The 20,359-nt window shown below is 39.7% G+C and overlaps 1 protein-coding gene across 4 annotated transcripts in view; it reads left to right on the top strand.

Moving 5' to 3' along the window:
* The window catches only part of vav3b (vav 3 guanine nucleotide exchange factor b), a 53,638-nt gene that overhangs the window by 25,656 nt on the left and 7,623 nt on the right, over positions 1 to 20,359 (top strand). For all 4 annotated transcript variants that reach the window (XM_065954312.1, XM_065954311.1, XM_065954310.1 and 1 more), the window contains exons 17-25: positions 976 to 1,067; positions 1,895 to 1,917; positions 3,348 to 3,372; positions 6,341 to 6,471; positions 10,294 to 10,359; positions 10,610 to 10,644; positions 10,800 to 10,916; positions 17,002 to 17,089; positions 17,950 to 18,079. In XM_065954312.1, the coding sequence (XP_065810384.1) occupies positions 976 to 1,067; positions 1,895 to 1,917; positions 3,348 to 3,372; positions 6,341 to 6,471; positions 10,294 to 10,359; positions 10,610 to 10,644; positions 10,800 to 10,916; positions 17,002 to 17,089; positions 17,950 to 18,079 (707 nt within the window). The remainder of the gene's footprint in view (positions 1 to 975; positions 1,068 to 1,894; positions 1,918 to 3,347; positions 3,373 to 6,340; positions 6,472 to 10,293; positions 10,360 to 10,609; positions 10,645 to 10,799; positions 10,917 to 17,001; positions 17,090 to 17,949; positions 18,080 to 20,359) is intronic.

The following is a 20,359-nucleotide window of genomic DNA, read 5'->3' as shown; positions in this document are numbered from 1 at the left end:
TTTTTCTCCGCAGCAAGTCCGAGTGAGCTGATGTGAGAACGCAGCAGAATATAATTGGAGAATTCACCTCGAGCCAATGGGAGGTGATTGCCTGACTCATTGTTTGACAGGGATAGTCTCTCGCTGTGAAGGGTATATGTAAACAGCCAGGTCAGGAGAATATCCAGAGCATTCCTCCTGGGGCTCAGTTGGTAGAGTCATCGTCGGGAAAGTGTGACATGCGGTGTAAAAGCGCTTTGAGTAGTCAGTAGTCACAAGACTAGAAAAGTGCTATACAAGCTCAAGTCAGTTTACCATTTATCTAGATATTTTCAGGAGAACATATGAGAAAACAGCTAATGTTCCTGCCCCACTAGCTAACTGTTAATGTATATATTATATATAGCCTGCTGTGTGCACACATCGGCTAACCCCACCTTCCTCCAGCATGTTATTAGGAGGCTGGCTCAAAAAGTCCAGACAAAATCAGGGTGGAAAGTGAGTGCAGAGCATGTGTGAAAGTGTTTTTCAGCACTCAACCTCAAATCTGGGAAAGGGTTACCACAAACTCTAAGTACACACATTCATCTAGGAGGGAAAATCGTCATGTGTTACTGCAATGATGGGTTTTTTCTGTTCTTATGAAAAGACACTTTCAATCCCTCTCATATTCCAGGCATGACAGGAACATCATGACATTTCATATTTTGGTTTCAGTCAGTTTTTCTCAGACCTATAATTCTGTTTTTGACTAAAATGTGAATGTCTCTTTAAGACTGCGTTTAATTGCAGTAGACATGGTTCATACATTGTTGACTGTCTCAGTTTCCAACAGACAACATCAGTTTTATGCTTAAGAAAAGCTGAAGGACGTTTCTCAGGTCGTTTTCTTATCTTGAGACTTGAACAGAAGTGTGAAAAACTCAAAATGTCAGGGAATTTCTCATAATGGAGGCTGTTCTATATGCAATACATCCTGTGGTTTATTGTGTCCAGGGGCATCTTTAACCAGGGTTATCTCTGTCTGAAATGCGGGCTGGGGGCTCATAAGGAGTGTCTGGGTCGACTGGGACTCTGTGGGAGAACAGGTGAGAAGGAGACTTTTCACTTTTTTATTTTTATTTTTTGTATTACCCTTTGGTACTTTACATGTAATCTTGAGAATGGATGGCTTCCACTTCCGTGATATTTGCTGTGTATATTTATGTCCCTCGGAGAATACATCCTAATTTTTAGCTGACCTTTCCTCTAGTGCCACCATCAGGGCAAAATTACCCACAAAATATCAAAATCTAAAAGGCAGATTTCCATGAAATTTACTGAGCACATTCACTTCTCCCTGGAGAAGAACCGCTTTACATTTTGTGGATTGAAAGAGCATTTCTCTCGCTCTATATTTATGTCAGATTGTCAACTGGAATACAAGATCTCAAACAGCTGGTTTACTATGAGATACGATGTAAATATTTCGGATCCCATACCAATTATATCTCCCTCGATTAGGTAACCCTCTGACCTACCCTCAGGCTAAAATATCCATTTGTACATACCTTTATTTTCCCCTCAGGAAAACTTTCTTCTTTAGAAACAGCACCTTTTGAGCCATTTGGATCAGTTTAATGAACCCATAAGTATGTCAGGTATTTAGCAGGTGTTGCATTTTACTCCTGCGCCGTGCATCGGCTCTTTGCCACCAGTGTTTGTAGGGTGCAGTTCTGCTACATTACCTTCCCTGAATACACAGACAGCTCGGGTCTTTGACAACTCTCCTTAGCAGACGCCTGGTGGTCTTTATGCATTCTGAGGCGTGATGAGGGCCAGCAGAGGTTGACAGTTGAGGTTGTATGTCAGGAAGCCACCACACACACTCATATTGTAATTCCTCTCACTGTGTCTTTCTCTCACCTGACTGCAGATCCTGCCAAGCCGAAGCCCAGGGTAAGACCCGGACTGTTTCCTTTCTTCGACTTAGACACCCAAAAACTAACGCGACACACTCGCACTTCAATTGGTGATTTCACACCAAAGGGCTTTCTTTGCCACATCAATAAATAGTTCAGTTCCAGAAAATGCTGGTTAATAGATTTTTGGAGTGCAGTTGCAAAGTAGAAGAAGCAGCTGCTAATATATTTGCCACTGCATACTTTATACTTTATACTATGCCTAATCTTCTTCATCACCACAGCCCTCCTCTGGATAATATTACCTCTAACTTCAGTCTATGGACACTGGGTGGTTTAATCAAACAGACTCTGCCCACTTATATTCATGTGAAATGAGATGCAACTACTGGAAATTAATTATAACATTTTGCTTCAAATGATGCAACAAAAATGGTAAAGATTTCATTACATAAAAAAAATTCTAAATTTTTTGGTTGGTAACATTTGTCGACATTATCCATCCCACAAACAATTACCGCAACGTCAACATGAAATATTTATAGATTGTGTTCATGGGAGAAGTAATTATTTAAATAGGAGGCCAGTCAAACCACAGACTGTTTCAAATAGAAGACAGCATGACAGCTCCCCAAAAATTCAGCAAAAACATTTAGAGCTCCCTCTTCTGCCCAGCGGCAGTATAGATTATAAGCTCCGCCTCTTGCTTGTTAGCAGATGGGACAATTGGTCAAACAATACAATCAAAAATACAAGACACTTCTTTTTTTCTCAAACATTGTTTCTGTTTTAAAAGTTGGGTCTTTTCACGCTGAGATATGTCTGAGTGTTTATTTTTTTGAGAAGTTTAGTTTTGTATTGTTTTGAGGTAGGAGTAAAATGCAGTGATTGACAGCTCTGTTGACAAATGCGGCTCCTTCAGCGCTGCGATGCCAGCGCAATATATCAGCACCCGTCACAGGGGTATTTCCCTTTGTACAGGAAGTGGAGACGCATCATCCATCTTTTTTTTTTATTTTTTTTTTTAAGATTTATTTTGGGGCTTTTAGCCTTTATTTGGATAGGACTGATAGGACAGTGTAGGAAATTGGAGAGAGAGTGGGGAAAGACATGCAGGAAGTAAGCTGCAGGTCGGACTCGAACCCCGGGCTGCCCACTTGGAGGACTATAGTCTCCGTACATTGGGGTACGACCTAACCGCTAGGACATCATCGCGCTGAGTCCATTACATTTTCTCAAAAGACGCTCAAGAACAGAGCACCAACGTATCCTAAGTTTTTCTCTTTTAAATGTTTTGACGAGTCCAGAGAATATAAAGCACACAGATAATTGAATTAACAGTATGACTCATTCATAAGGTCAGACTGAACCTGCACCATGAGAAGTATGATTACCTAAAACTCTTTTCTTCCTCCCTGGTTGTCTTTCTTGTTCCCTGACTTGCTTTCTTTCTCTCTCCATCCATAGGAAAGTACAGCACCAGCAGACCCAGGTCAGTATGGCTTGACCACTTAGCCACTTCTGTGAACCTGCTGAGGGCTTTACGTGGTCCCTCTTAAGCTGCTTTCATCTTGGTTCTGTAACAGAACAGAGACACTGAGAGGATGAAAAGAGTATGGTTAGTCAGAGGCCAGAGTGAAACCTGGAGGAAATAGATGCTGCTTTAAAGCAAACCCTCAGATGTTGCCAAAGATACCCCCCCTTCACATTTTTATTTATCAAATATTACTCAACTTTTTTTTCTTTTCCTTTAAAGTACCCTGAAGACTTTTTCTTACAAATGCACAAACAGGGAACTCTCCTGCTCATACACAGGCTTGAAAAGGAGGAAATAAATAAGCAACAAAATTATCCCCTTCACAAATACATTTGAGTAAGAATAGCAATGGATAATAGGACGCAGAAGGAATCCTTACCCCAAGCAGAAAAAAAAAAAACCTTTTCTCACCGCATGCCGCGATGCTGAGACCCAAGACGGCGTTGAGATGAATTGGAGTGGGTGGAATCATTATGAGGACCGCGGCAGGAGGAATTTTCTGCTGGCAGAAAAGCACTTCCAGCAGTCTATATGCCTCGGCTTCAACCGCTCAGCTTTGCCTTTGTGATAAATCAATTTCCATAAAGGGCTTTTGGAAAAGACATCCGTGCTTATTGTTCTTATTAAAAAAAAGAAAAGAAAGAGTGTGAGATATTTCATTCATTGGAGGTCACTGCCAGCTAATAGCGTCCTCTGGGCTGGTTTCGCGTGGGAGACATGGCTGGAAGGGGGGTGGGTGTGTGTGTGTGTGTGTGTGTGTGGGGGGGGGGGGGGGGGGGGGGCGTGTCCAGGGGGGCTATATGTGTGAGTCTAGGGGAGAGTAAGTGGCTGTGTCTCTTAAGTTGGCAGGGGTGTTTAGTCTTAGCCTTAGCCGGATGCTTGTGGCTGTATTTGTCTGGCACACTGAGGAAAGATTGGAGCGGCTCCGTTCAGGAATCAAAGAGATGAATTTCCTGCAAGAGTCAATTGCTGCTTCTTTAGGATGTAGCATGTCTGACGGTTTAAGACCTCAATAATAAAAAGTGTCAGAATGTCTACATTTATGTTCATGGTTAACAAAAATCAATTGGGCTCAGACCTTAAGGACCGTGACAGTAAGGAAGTTTGCTTAATATATGTAATTGTCGCACACAATTCAACGCATCAGGGGCTGGCATTTTGACTAACCATGTCACCACTTCATGACTCCTCATGGCTGTGTGTGAATGAGTGTGACATGAAAGGAAGTTAATTTGGCTGAAGGATAAGTTGACAGCGGCATAAAAGAAGTAGAAGAAGAAGACAGCTGGAAAATGTCAGACAGCCATGAAAAGGTGTTAAGATATAAGAGGGGGGAACAGACACCCAGCTGCAGTGAATAAATACATTAATCCTGCACTAAACCTTTTTAGGAGCATTTTATATTCTTCAGGTAATTAGATATTGTGATGTAATATAATACGACTGTCTTGCAACGTATCAATTGTCACAGAATCGCTGTATTGGGATTTTATCGTCATGCCAGGCCCATATCATATCATCTTCTATTGTACTGTAAGGTATCGTATCGTTATAATGATTTGATTGATTTAAAGCAGCAAAATATTTGTATAGGTTAAAGTTGGCTCACAAGAGAACAACAGGTCAGTTAGACTCAGAGGTGTTAGGAACCCACATATTCTTCTGCTTCTAGCAGGGCTGAGCAGTGTTTACAAATTACAGTACCAGTATCCTTAATTGATACTGACACCACCAGATAACTTCATTTAATCCAGTTTATAAGCCGTCTTTTTGAGGGTTTTGTTAGCATCTAGCCGCGCTGAACACCATTCTTCAATATATTCTTGAACCTAAAACTCCACAGGCTGTATAGGATGTACTTCCTTGAGTTTGGCCAATACACCTATCTGTGATTAAAACACATACAATTGTACGTTTGATTATATCTTGGTAAAAACAGAATTCAATTTGTACTGGACTCGGAACCGCAGTTACAAGAGAAAAAACGACATGAAGAGGGATTATATAAAACATGACAATTCCAAATATCGTATTGGTCCGAATATAAGACGACCCTGATTATAAGATGACCCCCGTTTTTCAACACTCATATTTAGAAAAAAAAGATTTGCAGACCAGATCTTGTTTTTGTAAAGAACTTCATTTTATTTGAAAATAACAATATTAAAAACACATTGAATTAAACACCTGTTGTATTAATAATTATAATAATAATTAACATACCGTATTTATCGGTATAGGCCTACGGCACTTTTCAAAACAAAGTGTTTCACAAGGGCGAACTATGTGCAGTATGATTCAACATTAAAATCGATTAACAATCAAACAATATTATCAACATGTTTTTAACATTTTGAAATAACAGAGGAAATACAGGCAACGTTTTTAACTAAACTACCACTAAACTAAAACTCTCCAAACTTCTCCTCCGATGTCTCCTATTCCTAGACCCCGAATATAAGACGACCCGACTTTTTCGGACCTATTTCGATGGGGAAAAAGGCCGTCTTATATTCGGACCAATACGGTATATGCCGACATAAAAACACCTCCATGTAATGCTGACACATTGACATAATACCTCAGAGGAAGCTGGTACCTTGAACCACTCCAAACTTATATCTCTGCCTTGCAATTGCCAGGTATTATACGTTTTTGATTGATCAAATGTTCAAACAAACAACAACATTTGGAAAAAAAAACCCAGTTTGTTTTAAATGCATTATTTCCTAAATCTCATCATGTTGTCTGCATCATGTCAAAAGTCTTTCTTCTTACATCTTTAATCTGTAACCAATAATAAAAGAATCAGGATGCACGAGGTGTTACCACTCAGGGAAAAGTTCTTTATTCCTCTCTATCAGTCTTTTAAATAATTGCCATTAAAATGAGAGTAAATCAATTCGTATTCCCTGTCTTCTAGGTCTCCCCAGGATGGTTGTGATCAGAGACTACGACGGCGTCCCCTGTCCCCACTGCGGGCCCCCACTAAGCATTCATGCGGGGGATGTCATTGAACTGATGTTTGCCGACCTGCACAGCTCCTGGTGGCAGGTGCGTGTCACTCAACTCATCCTCGTTTTTTCATCTTTGACATCTGTGACTGAAAAAAAAAAAAACATGTTACGGCTCACCGGGCTGGCTCTTTGCACGCGATGTCTTTGCAGTGTCAACGGTTTGAATCCCCGTTGCAAGTCTCCTCTCTCTCTCTGTACCACTACCTGACAGAGAGAAAGCTTCTTGAAAAAATATATGAATGGGTTGACATCAACGGTTAACTTATTGGCTATTATTGTATCTAAATCATACAAAGAGATCGAGGCTCTTTATCACATTCTGTGTCCTGCCAGGTGAGCCCATAAATGTGACATAATGATGAGGTCATTGTAAATTTGAAATATCAGAAAAAGATCTGTATGAACTCCACTGGACCTCAGACACATTACCAACAGGGATATCTGTCTTTTTCTGTCTTGCCTCAGATTGAATCACAGCCCACATCAGATGATCTAACCAATTAGTGGCTTCAGCTGATTAATAGAGTGCCAGAGTGAGACACTAAAACAGCAGATACTTCAGCCTCTGGAGGATGTTTTAATGGTTGGTGCACAACCTCATGTACAGGCGCATTAAGCAACCATCTCACAAGGTCGCCCAAACGGTTGACAGAGTTTGACCTTATCTATTTTTTTGAAAAGGATGGCGATTTATCTGGGGTCTTCCGGCAGCCTCCCTAGCTGTTTCTCACTCTGCTTTACGGCGGGCATTAAAGCCCTCGTCCTTCTCCTGGTGCAGCTCCAATCAGACTGCAGTCTTTGCCAACAGCACGGCTGGGAGTTGGCCGTTTGCCTGATTTCTTATGCTGCGTGTTTTCTCTGTGTTGTGACAGAGCACTAGGTGGAGGGTGAGAGCAGGAGTGCCAGGAGATTTCCTGTAAACCGATAGAATGGCAAGCAGAATGTCATGCCACATGCCGGTTTGCTACCTCGGTAATCATGCATGTTAGGAGGGGTTAATTAAATCAATTAAATGATGAAGCACATTTGTGTGGCACTGAAACAATGAGCTGTTCAGAGTCAAAAGCTGTTTGAATACAGTTTGTTTTACGTGTTCTGTCCAAACAACTTACACAATGTGCATGTTTGGAACAAGTTCAAAAAATGTTGATTATATGAGATGCATTAAAAAGGCAGAAAGAAGGGATGCCGGGGACCTAGTGGTTAGTGCACACGCACCATGTACAGAAGCTCATGTCCTTGAGAGCAGGCGGTTCAAATCTCTTCACATGCTGCTCCCCACTTTCTCTCTCCCCGGTTTCCGACTCTATCCAATGTCCTATCTGTAAAATGATAGGCATAAAAAAGCCCAAAAATAAATCTTACGAAAGAAGTCAAAGTCAGAAAGCATTAACTTCAGTGGCAGTGACGAGGAGAAATTGGCAGTCATCATCAACTTCATTTGTGTTGACTGACTCAGGAGTCTATTAGAGAACAGAAAAAAACAAACAAGAAAAAAAACAGGATATAAAAACAAACATGGTAAAAATCAGAGAGGGGAGTTCAGCTTTCTTATTCCCACAATTGTGTTTGAAATAAAAAAGAAAGGGAAACTCTATTCTACCCAGTATGAGTAGTATGTGATCGCTATCCAAAGTCTTCTTCAGAAACATCCCAAGGGCCACCAGGGGAAGACCACCCTCATAAAGATCTGTGTTAGACCCAAATGGGGGTTGGACTGGGATTTCTTTACAGCTCAATTTGCAAACGAATGGAGGGAGATTGATGTTTCAAATGCCGTTTGAATGGTAAAATAAATTCAGCCACTGTGGAGATATCAATTTTTAAACTGAGGAAAACTGTCTTGCCTGCAGATTTGACGGAGTAGATTTGAAGGAAAATTCCATCAGTCAGCTGTGAGGTGTAGGTGGGTGATTTCACATTAAAGAGCCAGAGAAAAAAACATTAGTCATTTGACCTGGGGGAAAAAAAACATTACTGAGAACATTAAACCATTAGGCTTTATTCCCTGTTAAACTATGTGTCTTTTATCATGACTAGATTAGCTGTTCTTTTTCTTCCTGGTGATTGGAGATGTAGCTACAGTCTCATTTAGTTATGTGGAATAACAAGCTGAATTTAAGATGTTGTACCATTAACATATCTAAAAAAGTTAACAGTAATGAGAAAGCAAGTGAGAAAAAGTAGATTTTGCTAAAGCGTCTAGCTGTGGCTTAATCACCAGCTCGCTTCCTCTGATGCTGTTCACTTGCTGGAGCTGTTTATTTAACTGCTCGTCTGTGACAGAGTCTAGTTAATGCAGTTTGGCTTCATATTTGACTGTATCACAGGTATATGCAGGTATGCAGGTATCACAGAAGTTTTTTTTATGGGGGCTTTTATGCCCTTATTTATTGATAGTACAGGGGATAGAGTCGGAAACAGGGATGAGCGTGGGGAGTGACATGCGGGAAAGGAGCTGCAGGTTGAAGTCGACCCCGGAAGGCAACAAGATCCACCAGCTTTTTGTCATTAAAAGCATTTTTTAGGATGGCCAACAGCATCAGGCTGCAAAGTCCAACAAGTGCATTTATGCATACTATAATTCAGAGCACTCTTTACTTAATATTATTAATCTATACATTGTCCCTTTTCCAGAAAATAAAAGCATTAAGAACAATACAATCTAAGTCAGTCGTGTCAATGAACAAAAAAAAAAATGTGCAAGTTATTTCCAACAAGTTTCTGCTGGTCTTAAAGTCACACACAATGAGTTTGTGGAGAAACAGTGAATCTAAAACAAAACCCAGTTTGTTTACAATGAAATCTCCACAGGGTGCCTTTAATCTCCCGCGTCCCCAGCGGTGCCAGAGGATGGAATTACAGAACATTGAGAATTCATATCCCCTGTTACCCAGGAGGCAATTATCCCCCATCCCAGTGGCAGAACAATACAATCAATCACTGTAATTTCATTTGATCCTCTGGCTGCTGCCTGTTTATGCCAACAGAGTAATAAGTTTAATCTTTATCATACGCTTATCGAAGGCATAACAAATAGAGAGGGGCCTCTCAAAAAACCCTTTGATAAAATGTTATTACACAGAATGAATCATAGTGATGGGTAAAGCTTTGCTTTCCAATCCAGTTACTGCCGGGGCCTGAACGGTCCCAAAAAGCATTTTATACTCTAATAAAGAGGAGTGAGGAGGAAAGCATAAACAGGGCAGGGAGCCGAATGAAGAGCTCCACACTCACTGTCTTTAGATTGACTCAATGGACTTCATATTGACCTCAACACTCAGCTCTGGAAACTCCAATTATCCGGAGCTTAATCTTCCTACACATGCTTATTATTACTGTCTGAAAGATTTAAGAGAGTTAAGGTTATAAAATAAACTGGAGGAGGAAGTCTGTATTCAAATGAAGTGGGTAATTTGTTTACCCAATTTGGTTCATTTAGCTGCAGAAATAAAACGTGTCTACATTGTGTTTTGTTGAAGGCATTAATGATTTTCATATAAAGCCTGTGCTTCCTTGAGGCAGGATAGCTAAAACGCATTTGTTAGTCTAGAGTGAGCCGGGGAGCTCACGCTGTTTGGATATTCAAAGACCAGAATAAGATCCATTATTTAGTGTTAAACGAGGCTCTTGTTTTGATGCAGTACAAATCTAACTGCCGGCAGAGTTTGAACCGTAATTAACTTGGGCTGCAAATTAGATGCGCTGCTTGTTGTGTGCTAATTGCTGAGGATTTATTGAAGTGAGTGTGGGAGAGGAAAAAAGAGAGAGAGAGAGAGAGAGAGAGAGAGAGAGAGAGAGAGAGGTGTAGTTGCTCCCAGACAAATATAATGCGATTAACAGCCAGTTGCCTTTGCAGGGCAGAATTCTGGCAACAAGCAAGATTGGCTTCTTTCCAAGTGATGCTGTGAGGCCCTGCCCATGTGTAAGTCTGCATATTTCTCATAATCAATACGACACATTATGTGTGATAACAATGCATTCAGTGGATAATGGCTGCTGTTGACGTCTAAGCGTAGGAATTTAGTGCTTTTAAATGGAGCTTTTTTCACTGCAGAAGACTGATTTTAGCCATTAGATGTGGCTTAAATATCACATTACCACAAATGACCTACACTTCTTTGTATCGACTCCATTAAGACACAGACTTAACCACATTTTCTGTTCCACGCCAGGTTCCAAAACCTGTTGATTACTCCGCCCAGCTCTGGTAAGCGATGAAAACAAATGAGCACAGATTGCTAACCATAACCACAAGTTATTCTTGCTCTATTGCATTGATTGTATTGGCTGTTATTACCCTCATGTTCAGAGTGATTGATTGCAGTGTAATTGCAGCAGTTGTTCACGGGGGGGGGGGTTCAGGTTTGCAGGGCCGATGGAGAGGTACCAGGCCGAGGTGGAGCTCCTGGAACGAGGAAACAGCACCTATCTGGTTCGACACAGGAGTAGAGAGTGCACCGAGTATGCCATGAGTATAAAGTAAGTGACAGGACGACTTGTTTTTCCATATTAACTCTCCTTTAACGGTCAGATTAGTAGATTAAGAGTGGAGGAATAAAGAAAATAAATGCAGACAACAGTAGTCCAAGAGGAAACAAAGTAATCAGACGAGATGCCTAGATTCATATTACTGCTGTTTACTGTACAACAATGGGACACTGCTTAAATAGAACAGTGGCCCTGTAGGGTAAAACTAAAAGATATTCAACTAAACACTGCAACATTTCACAAAAAACAGAGTTCACAACACTCTTAGATTTACAAAATAGAAGGACATTTCATAAAACACAACAACATTTAATGAAACTCAACGTTACGACACTTCTTGTGGGTCGGCTGTGGCTCAGTTGGTAGAGTAGGACGATCCCCAGCTCCTGCAGCAACATGTCCGATGTGTCCTTGGGCAAGACACTCAACCCGGAATTGCTCCCGCTGCTTTGCAGCGGCGTATGAATGTGTATGAATGAGATTAGTTACTTCTGATGGTCACTTTACATATCAGCCTCTGCTATCAGTGTGTGAATGTGTAGGTGTGGCCTGTGGTGTAAAAGAGCTTTGAGTAGCCAGAAGACTAGAAAAGCGCTATACAAGCTCAAGTCCATTTACCATTTATTAAAATACTATAATATTACATTTCATGAACATTACATTTAAAAAAAATCTCAAAACAAAAAATAATTACAGAAAAAAACATTTCACAAAATGCGACGTCTTTCTGAAAACAGGATATCAGAGAAAACGTTAACTAGTAACAAAAAAAGTCTCAATCAATAAACTACAGCAACATTTCACAACATATTTCATGTCTCAAGAAACAGAACAATTTTTAAAAACATTACATTTCATGAACGTGAGGGAGATCACTCAGGTCACTCACGGGGTGCGTTCAAATTGTCCCTCCTATCTCCTTTCACTATCCACTTTACCTTAACCCTGGGGAAAACGTCATGAGGTTAAGGAAAGATGTCAGGAGAATTCATAAAGGAAATTAGGGAAAGGCGATCTCGTTGCTCTGACAATCCGACCACATTTCCACTAGGCCACGTCATTAAATGCGACGGGACTACTAAAAGCGCATCTAAAAAACTTTCCCCTGTGCCTTCTTGTCGGTGAAATAATCCTAATTACCACAAGGTTGGGATTGAAATAAAAGCAATATAGACTACCAGACTACAAGTAGCCTAACAAAAGTGAAACCATCACATTCCTGTCCACTCAGAAATCAACATCAAAGTAAATATGATTGTATGATATTAATTGTTACATTTATGTAAGATATAACCGACACATAATGTTGTATACAAATGTACAACTGCACAAAGCATTCTTAAGTGAATGAAATATCTTTAATAAAACATGATCTGATAAAAATGTCTCTTATCTTTTTATCCCTCACATGATCTGTGTCACTTTACGATCATCGTTAATGTTCGTGAACGGTCGGATGCGCGAGTCGCTTTAAATGTTGCAGCCGCAAGGAATTGTGGGGCGGCATATCTCATCTCCTTTCGTAAAGGATGGTTCAGTGTATCCTATGCTGAAGGAGGTTATAAAGGAAGCACTGACCCACCTTTCCTTAACTTTTAGAGAATTCGAACGGCTCTTATCGAACGGCTCTTATCGCTACTTAAATGCTTCCGGGTCATTTCACTCAGTTTCCTTGCTAAGCAAAAATGACAATTCGAACGCACCCACTGAGTGTATGGGAGGTAACCGTCTCAGTGCAGTGTCAGGTGTGTGTGTGTGTTTGTGTGTGTGACTGATTGGCTCTGATTTGGACCAGTTGTGTTAAGTTTATATATTCCCTTGAGTTGCAGCACTCTGTGCAGACTCATTGTCTTACCATCAGGGATAGTGAGAGGTTCTCTCTATGTTTCTTTTTGTCTTTTAGAAGTGTGTGATTCTGCAGAAGCACCACTTGATTTGCCTTCTATTTCCAAAAGCTCTACAAGTGTAGTTTGTTGGTGCTTGGAGTTTCTGACCCATCCTTTTTGTTTCTTTGTAAACACGAGCCTGGTTGCCTTTGTGTCTTAGCTGTAGTGAATTTCTTTGTTCTTCTCTTGAATCTAGTTTTTCATTATCAGCTGCTCAGCTGCGGTGGTTTTGTTTCTTCTTATCTCAGGGCTTTTTAGAAAAGGGAGCCCATGTCTTTGGCTTGTAACTATTTTGCTTCTTCTTACTCCTTCATTCAATCAATTTGATTTTAGTGGTTATCCTTCTGGGGTGACTTTAAGATTCCCCTAGGTTGCAATTGCACCCCACTCATCATTGCAATGAATCACAATATTTCAGCACACCTGATTATTAACAAAACACAACGTTAAAAAAACTGTAACGAAACAACTCTTCAAAAAAACATTTCACATATCAATCTCAATAAAAAAAAAAACAGATAAACATTTCACAAAAAGGTTCTTGAAAAAACACTTCTGAATGTCTGCAAAACTGACTTTACACAAAACACAAAATATTCTTTACACAAAAGACACTTTTTACATTTAAAACAACTTTTTACACAACACAACCACATTTCTTTAAAAAAAAAAAAAAAAAAGTTTGGTGTCGCAGAAGAACATCTCAGACTACAGACAGGTTCAGACTTCACCGTGAACCACACAACTTCATAGACTTCTTTTATAAACTCTTTTACAATGCAACATTACAACCCACATGTCTGCCGTCTCTTTTTGAGACAAGTGGTCATTTCATAACCTGACCTTGATGAAAAAAAAAAAAAACATTCTTTGTTGCAACAGCTTAGTACAGAAGAACTAGTCCCTTTGAACACAGTTGACAATGAGGTCTGTTTCTTTTTCCTGGAAGAGATGTGACTGCTGAATTTCTCAAGTGTCATTTTTTTTTTAAAAGCCTGTGAGTGTAAATCATGAAGTTCTGCCTTTACAACATGAAGGTACATAAAGAAATGATACATCAAATGTAATCTGGGAACAGAAAACCAAAGGTTCCTGCATAATAATCAAAATAATAGAGGTAAGTCTTTTTACTGAGTCTGCCCTTCCCATTTAAGTAGTGACGGCTCTGTTGAAACCTTAACCACTGTTGATTGTTGCTGTTACCCAGATTGTGAATTTGAAGGATCTATTCCACCATCTCTCTATTGTCTGTCTCTTCAGTGCAGACATACTGTATGTTCAAGGAGAGTCTGTTAGCTTTGCATCATACCATTTGCCGCACTACCAGACTCAGAAATGTATTTCAAAGACAGCTAGCATCGCACTTGAATCGTAGATAAAACATTCATCCCTTTAGGCTGCAATATATGGCTGCTTTATCTGCAAGTTGAGTGCCTCTTTTGAAATACTACACTGTCCATTTCACTGGTGAATATCTCTCAGGCTACATCAAAGCATGTTCAGTCTTTAAAAAAAAAAAGAAGAAAGGATATCGAGTCCTCCCGACCTGGCATGACGGCTCTGAGAGATTACAGCAAGTGAACGTGTATATTCTGAAACAGTGTTTGGATTTTAAGACCATTTAGCCAGTGACACACCATTCCAGCCCATTTGGTTTTTGTGGACTCATACCGGCCTCGCGTTCAAAGCTTTGAACACTCCAATCCTAATTGCCTTTCGCGCTGCTTAAGATCATTATCAGGATGGCTGTTTGAGATAATGGAGCTTTATACGGAGAGCTGCTACTAATCAACGGGAACTGTCTAATGTCAAACACTGCGAGTTGTCCGGTTGTGTGTTTTGTAAAGTGTGTGTGTGAGTGAGTGTAGTCTTGGGGTTTCTTTGTAAGGGATAATGTTTAGTGAGCCGGTTGATATAGCACAATGGAACCCTGACTCGGTGAGCTGGACCTCGATGCGAAGTGGAGAGAGGTCTTTTCTGTTAAGAAACCCTCTGTAGCTGCATCCATAGCTTCAAAAGAGCTAAGCTTGCTGGCATTACTCACACTGACCTGACATAAGACAAGGTGAACAGGTCAGCATGAATCAGGGCCGCACCTGAATGTGCTTTTCTGCCTCATCTGTAACCTTGGCGAGGGCTGTAAGAACACACACAATACAATGCAATTCACAATGCTGGGTTCAGGATAGGATTGTTTCTTCATTTTCTTTAAAGGATTGAATTCAAAATAATTCTTTCAAAATGAGAACCACTTGAACAAAATAATTTACACAACAGCAGAAGAAGGTCAATATTTGATGTAAGATATTTCACATTAATCAGAATTTTAACTGGAGGGACCTACCGGAGGATGTCTCTCTTTCTCTCTCTGTTAGCTGCAGAGTGTGTGGAGACGACTCAATACTCATACATGAGGAGTAGTGAGAGAGGGAGAGATTGTCCACCAGATTATCAATCTTGGATTGGGATCTTTTGTGTATAAAAAAAGTGCTAAAATGGCCAACAAATATACCTGGGTGGGCTACACAGGTATCTTTTGGATGTGGCAAACACTGCAGTCTATTCTAATGCAAAACTAACCTGCTTCCTCCAGTTTGTACTGTATATCTTTTACAGTGCCCTGTGCAATGCCTCTGGTCTGATCTCCTGACGTACTATTACATTCTTTTGGTGGACTGATACCATTACAATTCATCCCAGAGAATCTGGGATTAGAGATTCATCCCCAGCAATGGTCTGTTCTTCATTGCGACCACCTAGAATCAAGTATTACAGATGTGCACTAAAGGAGGCAGAAAAAGCTCAGCCCTCACCAAACTGGGGCTCAGCCATCTCCATATGTTATGCACCATATAACTCAACACACATCAATAATGTATAAGTCACCATGTATTCATAATGTATCAGTAAATCTGTAACAGGACCATATTCTCCTCATCTGTTATGCTCTGAGATTTATATGCTGGATCCATCTCCAGTGTAAGCGGCACACCACCATATGAGACGCATGCTATTTACTGTTCTGTGCATGCATTCAGTTTGACAGGACATCCCCACATGTGCCTACAGCAAGTACTTACTGAATAATGTTTTTATTTTATTTTTTATTTTATTTTTTCCAGGCCCACATTACTTATCAGCAAAGCAGAGTGCTTATAGTATTTATTATTTAATCACTTAATTATTAAATAAGGCTCGTAGTTTATACTCCCAAGTAAGTGATGTAGTACTCAAAATAGGTCTCAAGACCGGTTTTGAGACCACTTTTTAAAAGTCTGGTCTCGGAATCAAATAATTTTTACTCTGCCTTGTCTTAGTCTCAGACTGGGTGGATTCGGATTTTAAATCAAGACCAGTCAAGGCCACCACTGACAGGCCTTTTCACGTCATAACTGTGATTAGAAGGAAAATGTGTCTTTCTAAAGGAACAAATAACTGAAATTAATTCATTATTTGAATTTTATCCCCCGATTATGTCTGCAAACTTCCAGATGTTATGGTCTAAGTGAGTGACAGGTCTTGCCCTGCCTTTTGGCATTTTCCTTTGGACCGTTTGTGGTTGTTTTCTGCTGGGTATTTCAATATGACTCCTTGTGTTTTAAATGTTGTATGGGTTCCTATCATGCATACAAAGCAGTACAACGTTTGTTCAGAGTTGACAAAATTTGTATAGGTTCAGGTGTTATTTTAAATGTGTTTAGTATACTCTTACATTTCTTCACTGTCATATGTATGGGCTGTTTGCAGAGAGAGATTTAAGAGGGGTATCGTATGATTTAAGGAGAGAAGGGGGAGAAATACCTTTCTGTAACATTCGCTGATCTCCTTTCTGCCTTCATTTCTATTTTCCTTTTTGATACTGGGTACTTTAAGCATTTTGTTTCTATATAAATGTATCAACCAAAGAAGGCTCACAAGCCATATCTGGTTTTATTACACCACCTATGATAAATATGATACAAGGCTGGGAAAAAAAATCATTTGAAACCACTGGTAAACAAAATAAACAGAGTAGAAGTGGGTACTCTTCTATTATCATCTGCTGTGAGTGAACTGGCTTTGGATGTCCCCAGCATGGTAACCAACACTCAGCCCAGATTGACCTCGTAAGTGGTTCACCATGGAGACTGGATTTAATGTAGAAGCATGTATAGTTGATTAGCAACCAATGTCTTATTCATACTCCACAGGTTCAATGAAAAAGTCAAGCACATTAAGATTCTGACCAAGGATGGCTGCTTTTACATTGCTGAGAGCCGCCTATTCAAGACTGTGCTGGTAAAGGTTTCCCTTTTTTTTTCGAATACTTGAGCCTCATGATCCACTGAAGCATTAATGACTAACATCCTTTGTACATCATATGGCTTTTTAAAAAGGTTTTGGGAAACTATAGAAGCCCTATAAGCACACATGCATCCATGTTTTATTGACTCTGTTTCCACATGATAAGTGATTTCCAGTTGTTTTCCTAAGATCTGCACTTTTTTTTAATCTCATATAGTTGCAAAAGCCCAAAACAAACATGAGACAAATAAGCTTTTCATGCCTCATCAGTGTGGGCAATGGCTGCATGGCATGTTCTTGGTCTGACCTATCAAAAGGATGATTGTTTTGTTTTCCAGTCCACCAGAAAATGATCTTGTTATCATGAGAAAACAAGCTTTGTTATCTCCTGATAATGAGATAAGGTGAGATATCGAGCAACAACCTTAAATAAATTGTTTATCACGGGAAAATTGAGTAAATAAAATATATATGGATGCATGTCTACTTAGGGGCTTCCATAGGATCCACCACTGCAGGAATGTGGAAATGTAACTTGTTCTTTACAGTGCTAAACATTTGTTTTTATTTTTACAATTCTATAATTTCACAAAGGCTTAAGCTGCCTGGTAGTGAATTTTGATTGCAATAGCTTGTTTGAAGTACTTCTAAGGGAAATAGGCTAAAAAAAAAAGTGGTATTATGGTTCCTCAGTCATGGCTGCATTTGTATAGTCAAGATCAAACAAATACCTTTCTACTAACCTTCCCATGTGTTTTTTTCTCTCTCATTTCTATTCCTGCAATACCATCTAGCTTCACCATGTTGTTTTTGTTAAAATGGGGCTTCCCTTTTACTTTACTTCTTGTGCACAGGACTTAGTGGACTACTACAAGGAGCATTCTCTGAAGGAGGGCTTCAGCAGTCTTGACACCACTCTGCAGGTCCCCTATAGGGAACTTTCCAATGGAAACGTGCCCAGGGCCATTACCAAGGCTGGCAGTGGTGAGTGTGCTACACAAACATCCAGGTGTTCTTCAGCTGACACCTCAGATCTACCTGACAGGTGGAAGTGTTAACCAGTCAGATCAGTTTTCCAGTTATAGATGAAAGTAATTCCGAGCATTTCTGTTGACCCATTTGGAGCACAGGAAGCGGGTGAGTTTTCCTGGGTAGTAGATTCTGTCTACGCTGTAAACCAGAAACATTATGCATAAAGTTATGGTCTGAATATAATAATAGATTTTTTAACAATATTATTCAGTTGCTTAATAATTGTATTTTATTGTATTAATAGAAAAAACACACATACGAACTATTCTAATAACTAATGTTGTTCCCCTTTTATCATAAGGAAACAATAGAAAAAGCTGAGGGTAGAAACAGTTTGCAGAAATAAATCTCTCACTTGATATATTTGATCACAACAGCATGGGTAACCAGCCATATGCTCTCACCTTGACACCCTGACAGTGATGTAGAGAAACAGTCCCAGCTGACATTACAAAATCATGACGATAGTTATTTTTTCTTGCTCATTAGACGCTCCATTTAAAACCATTTCTTGATACCTGTGGCATGTTTGACATTTAAGACATTGCTAGAAATATTTAGCATTATAACTTCTCTGTGGAAGACAGGAGAAGTTGTTTTCTTTAAAGAAATGCCTCTTAAGTGTGTGGTTTATATTTCTTGTCATTTGCAGTCTAATGCAGTCAAATACAACATCTTGTAAACATGTAATGCGCTTTTGGATATATTATGAATGCATGCCCATAACTCTTTTTATATTTTTTATAGACATCTTTCAGAATGAGTGTAAATCATATAATTTATAAAACATCACCATAGTCTCAGTAGTCATCAATTGGTTTTTGAAGGGGAGTTTTTGAAGCCCAATCATGGCGGTTGCCACATCGGAATTACTGTCTCAAAATAACTTTCTGTTAACCAACTATCATACAGGACATGTAGAGCAGGAGAGGGCCCTGGGGCAGGTTTTAAGCCTTCTTGCAAACAGCTACAACACGCCCACCTGTCAGTCAACCCAGCCACACACTTTAATATGCACATTTATAAAAAAATATTATTTATATAAAAAACTCCTTGGCTTAATAAAATCAAAACCTAAAGAAAGAGAAAAACTTTGATCAGCTCATCGCGAGCTGTTTATTGGTGAGCCTCTGAGTGTTGGGATTTGAGTCAACAGCTCATCAATACAAAGCACCACACTAATGTTTTTCCACCTTCAATACAAAAGCACTAGATGTCATAATGCATGCAGAGGGAAACTGACATCCACAGAGCCAAGAAGTAAATATTTAACAAATACAATGTTGACAGCGAGCGTGAGATAAAGTGTGAGATTGTGCGTTATGCGATGCTGTTAGAAGCATGCTAAGCCAACACACGGAGCTAAATACCAAACCTTACAAGAGCTTAAGAGAGTGAACCCAAAGCAGGACATTGGATATTATTTTTTCCTTTTAAGCTACTTTTTTAAGCAGTAATTGTGTAGCTGGTATCAGTAACAGGGAATTATATTTAAATGGACCACCTTGTTGTGTAAATGGATTTTGATTGGTTCTATTAATGAACAGAAACAAGGATTCAATCCGGCTATCAGCTAATTACAGCTGGGGTGTATGACTTCCATGTCCTACAGGAACTGATGCAGTGCTTTATTTAATTAAACAAGAAAGGAGCCCAGCCTTTTAACCAGTAGTGACCCTGTTTTTGATTACTTTAGGTAACCTGATAGATGTGATTCATGTCAGGTGGCAGACTTCCTCCATCTGGGTCACACTAACATTAGATAATAGGGATTGAGTCAGTATAAAAAATACTCCCAGTATCATACTGCACGCTGTTTTTAATGGTAGGCCGGTCTTAGTCTGTAAGGAACTTTAATTTCTACCTGCTGCATCATTAGACATGATGCCTTGTTGTACGTAAGTCCACTCCCTGCGTCATCACTGGCTCTCAAAGACAGGAGCAGATGTTCAGTGACTCTGAGGCAGCGTGTGAAGGAGAAAGGGAAATTAGAAATTAAAGAGGAAGATCCTACTACAATAGAAGGGGGAGGAGAGAGAACAGACAAAAAATCATACTTGTCAGATGCAAAAGAAATAGAGAGAAAGGGAGATAGGAAAAAGTAAGAGATGTGATGTCTCTATTTCTGTCTTTACAGTGATTGCTATTTTAGCTTAGCATAAAAACATGAACAGGGGCAAACCGATAGCAGGCCTCTGCACCTTAGTCTCGCTATTTAAAAAAATTAAATCA

Source organism: Labrus bergylta, chromosome 4 (assembly GCF_963930695.1).
Source record: "Labrus bergylta chromosome 4, fLabBer1.1, whole genome shotgun sequence".
NCBI lineage: Eukaryota > Metazoa > Chordata > Actinopteri > Labriformes > Labridae > Labrus > Labrus bergylta.
This window is presented reverse-complemented; position numbering and strand designations above follow the sequence as displayed.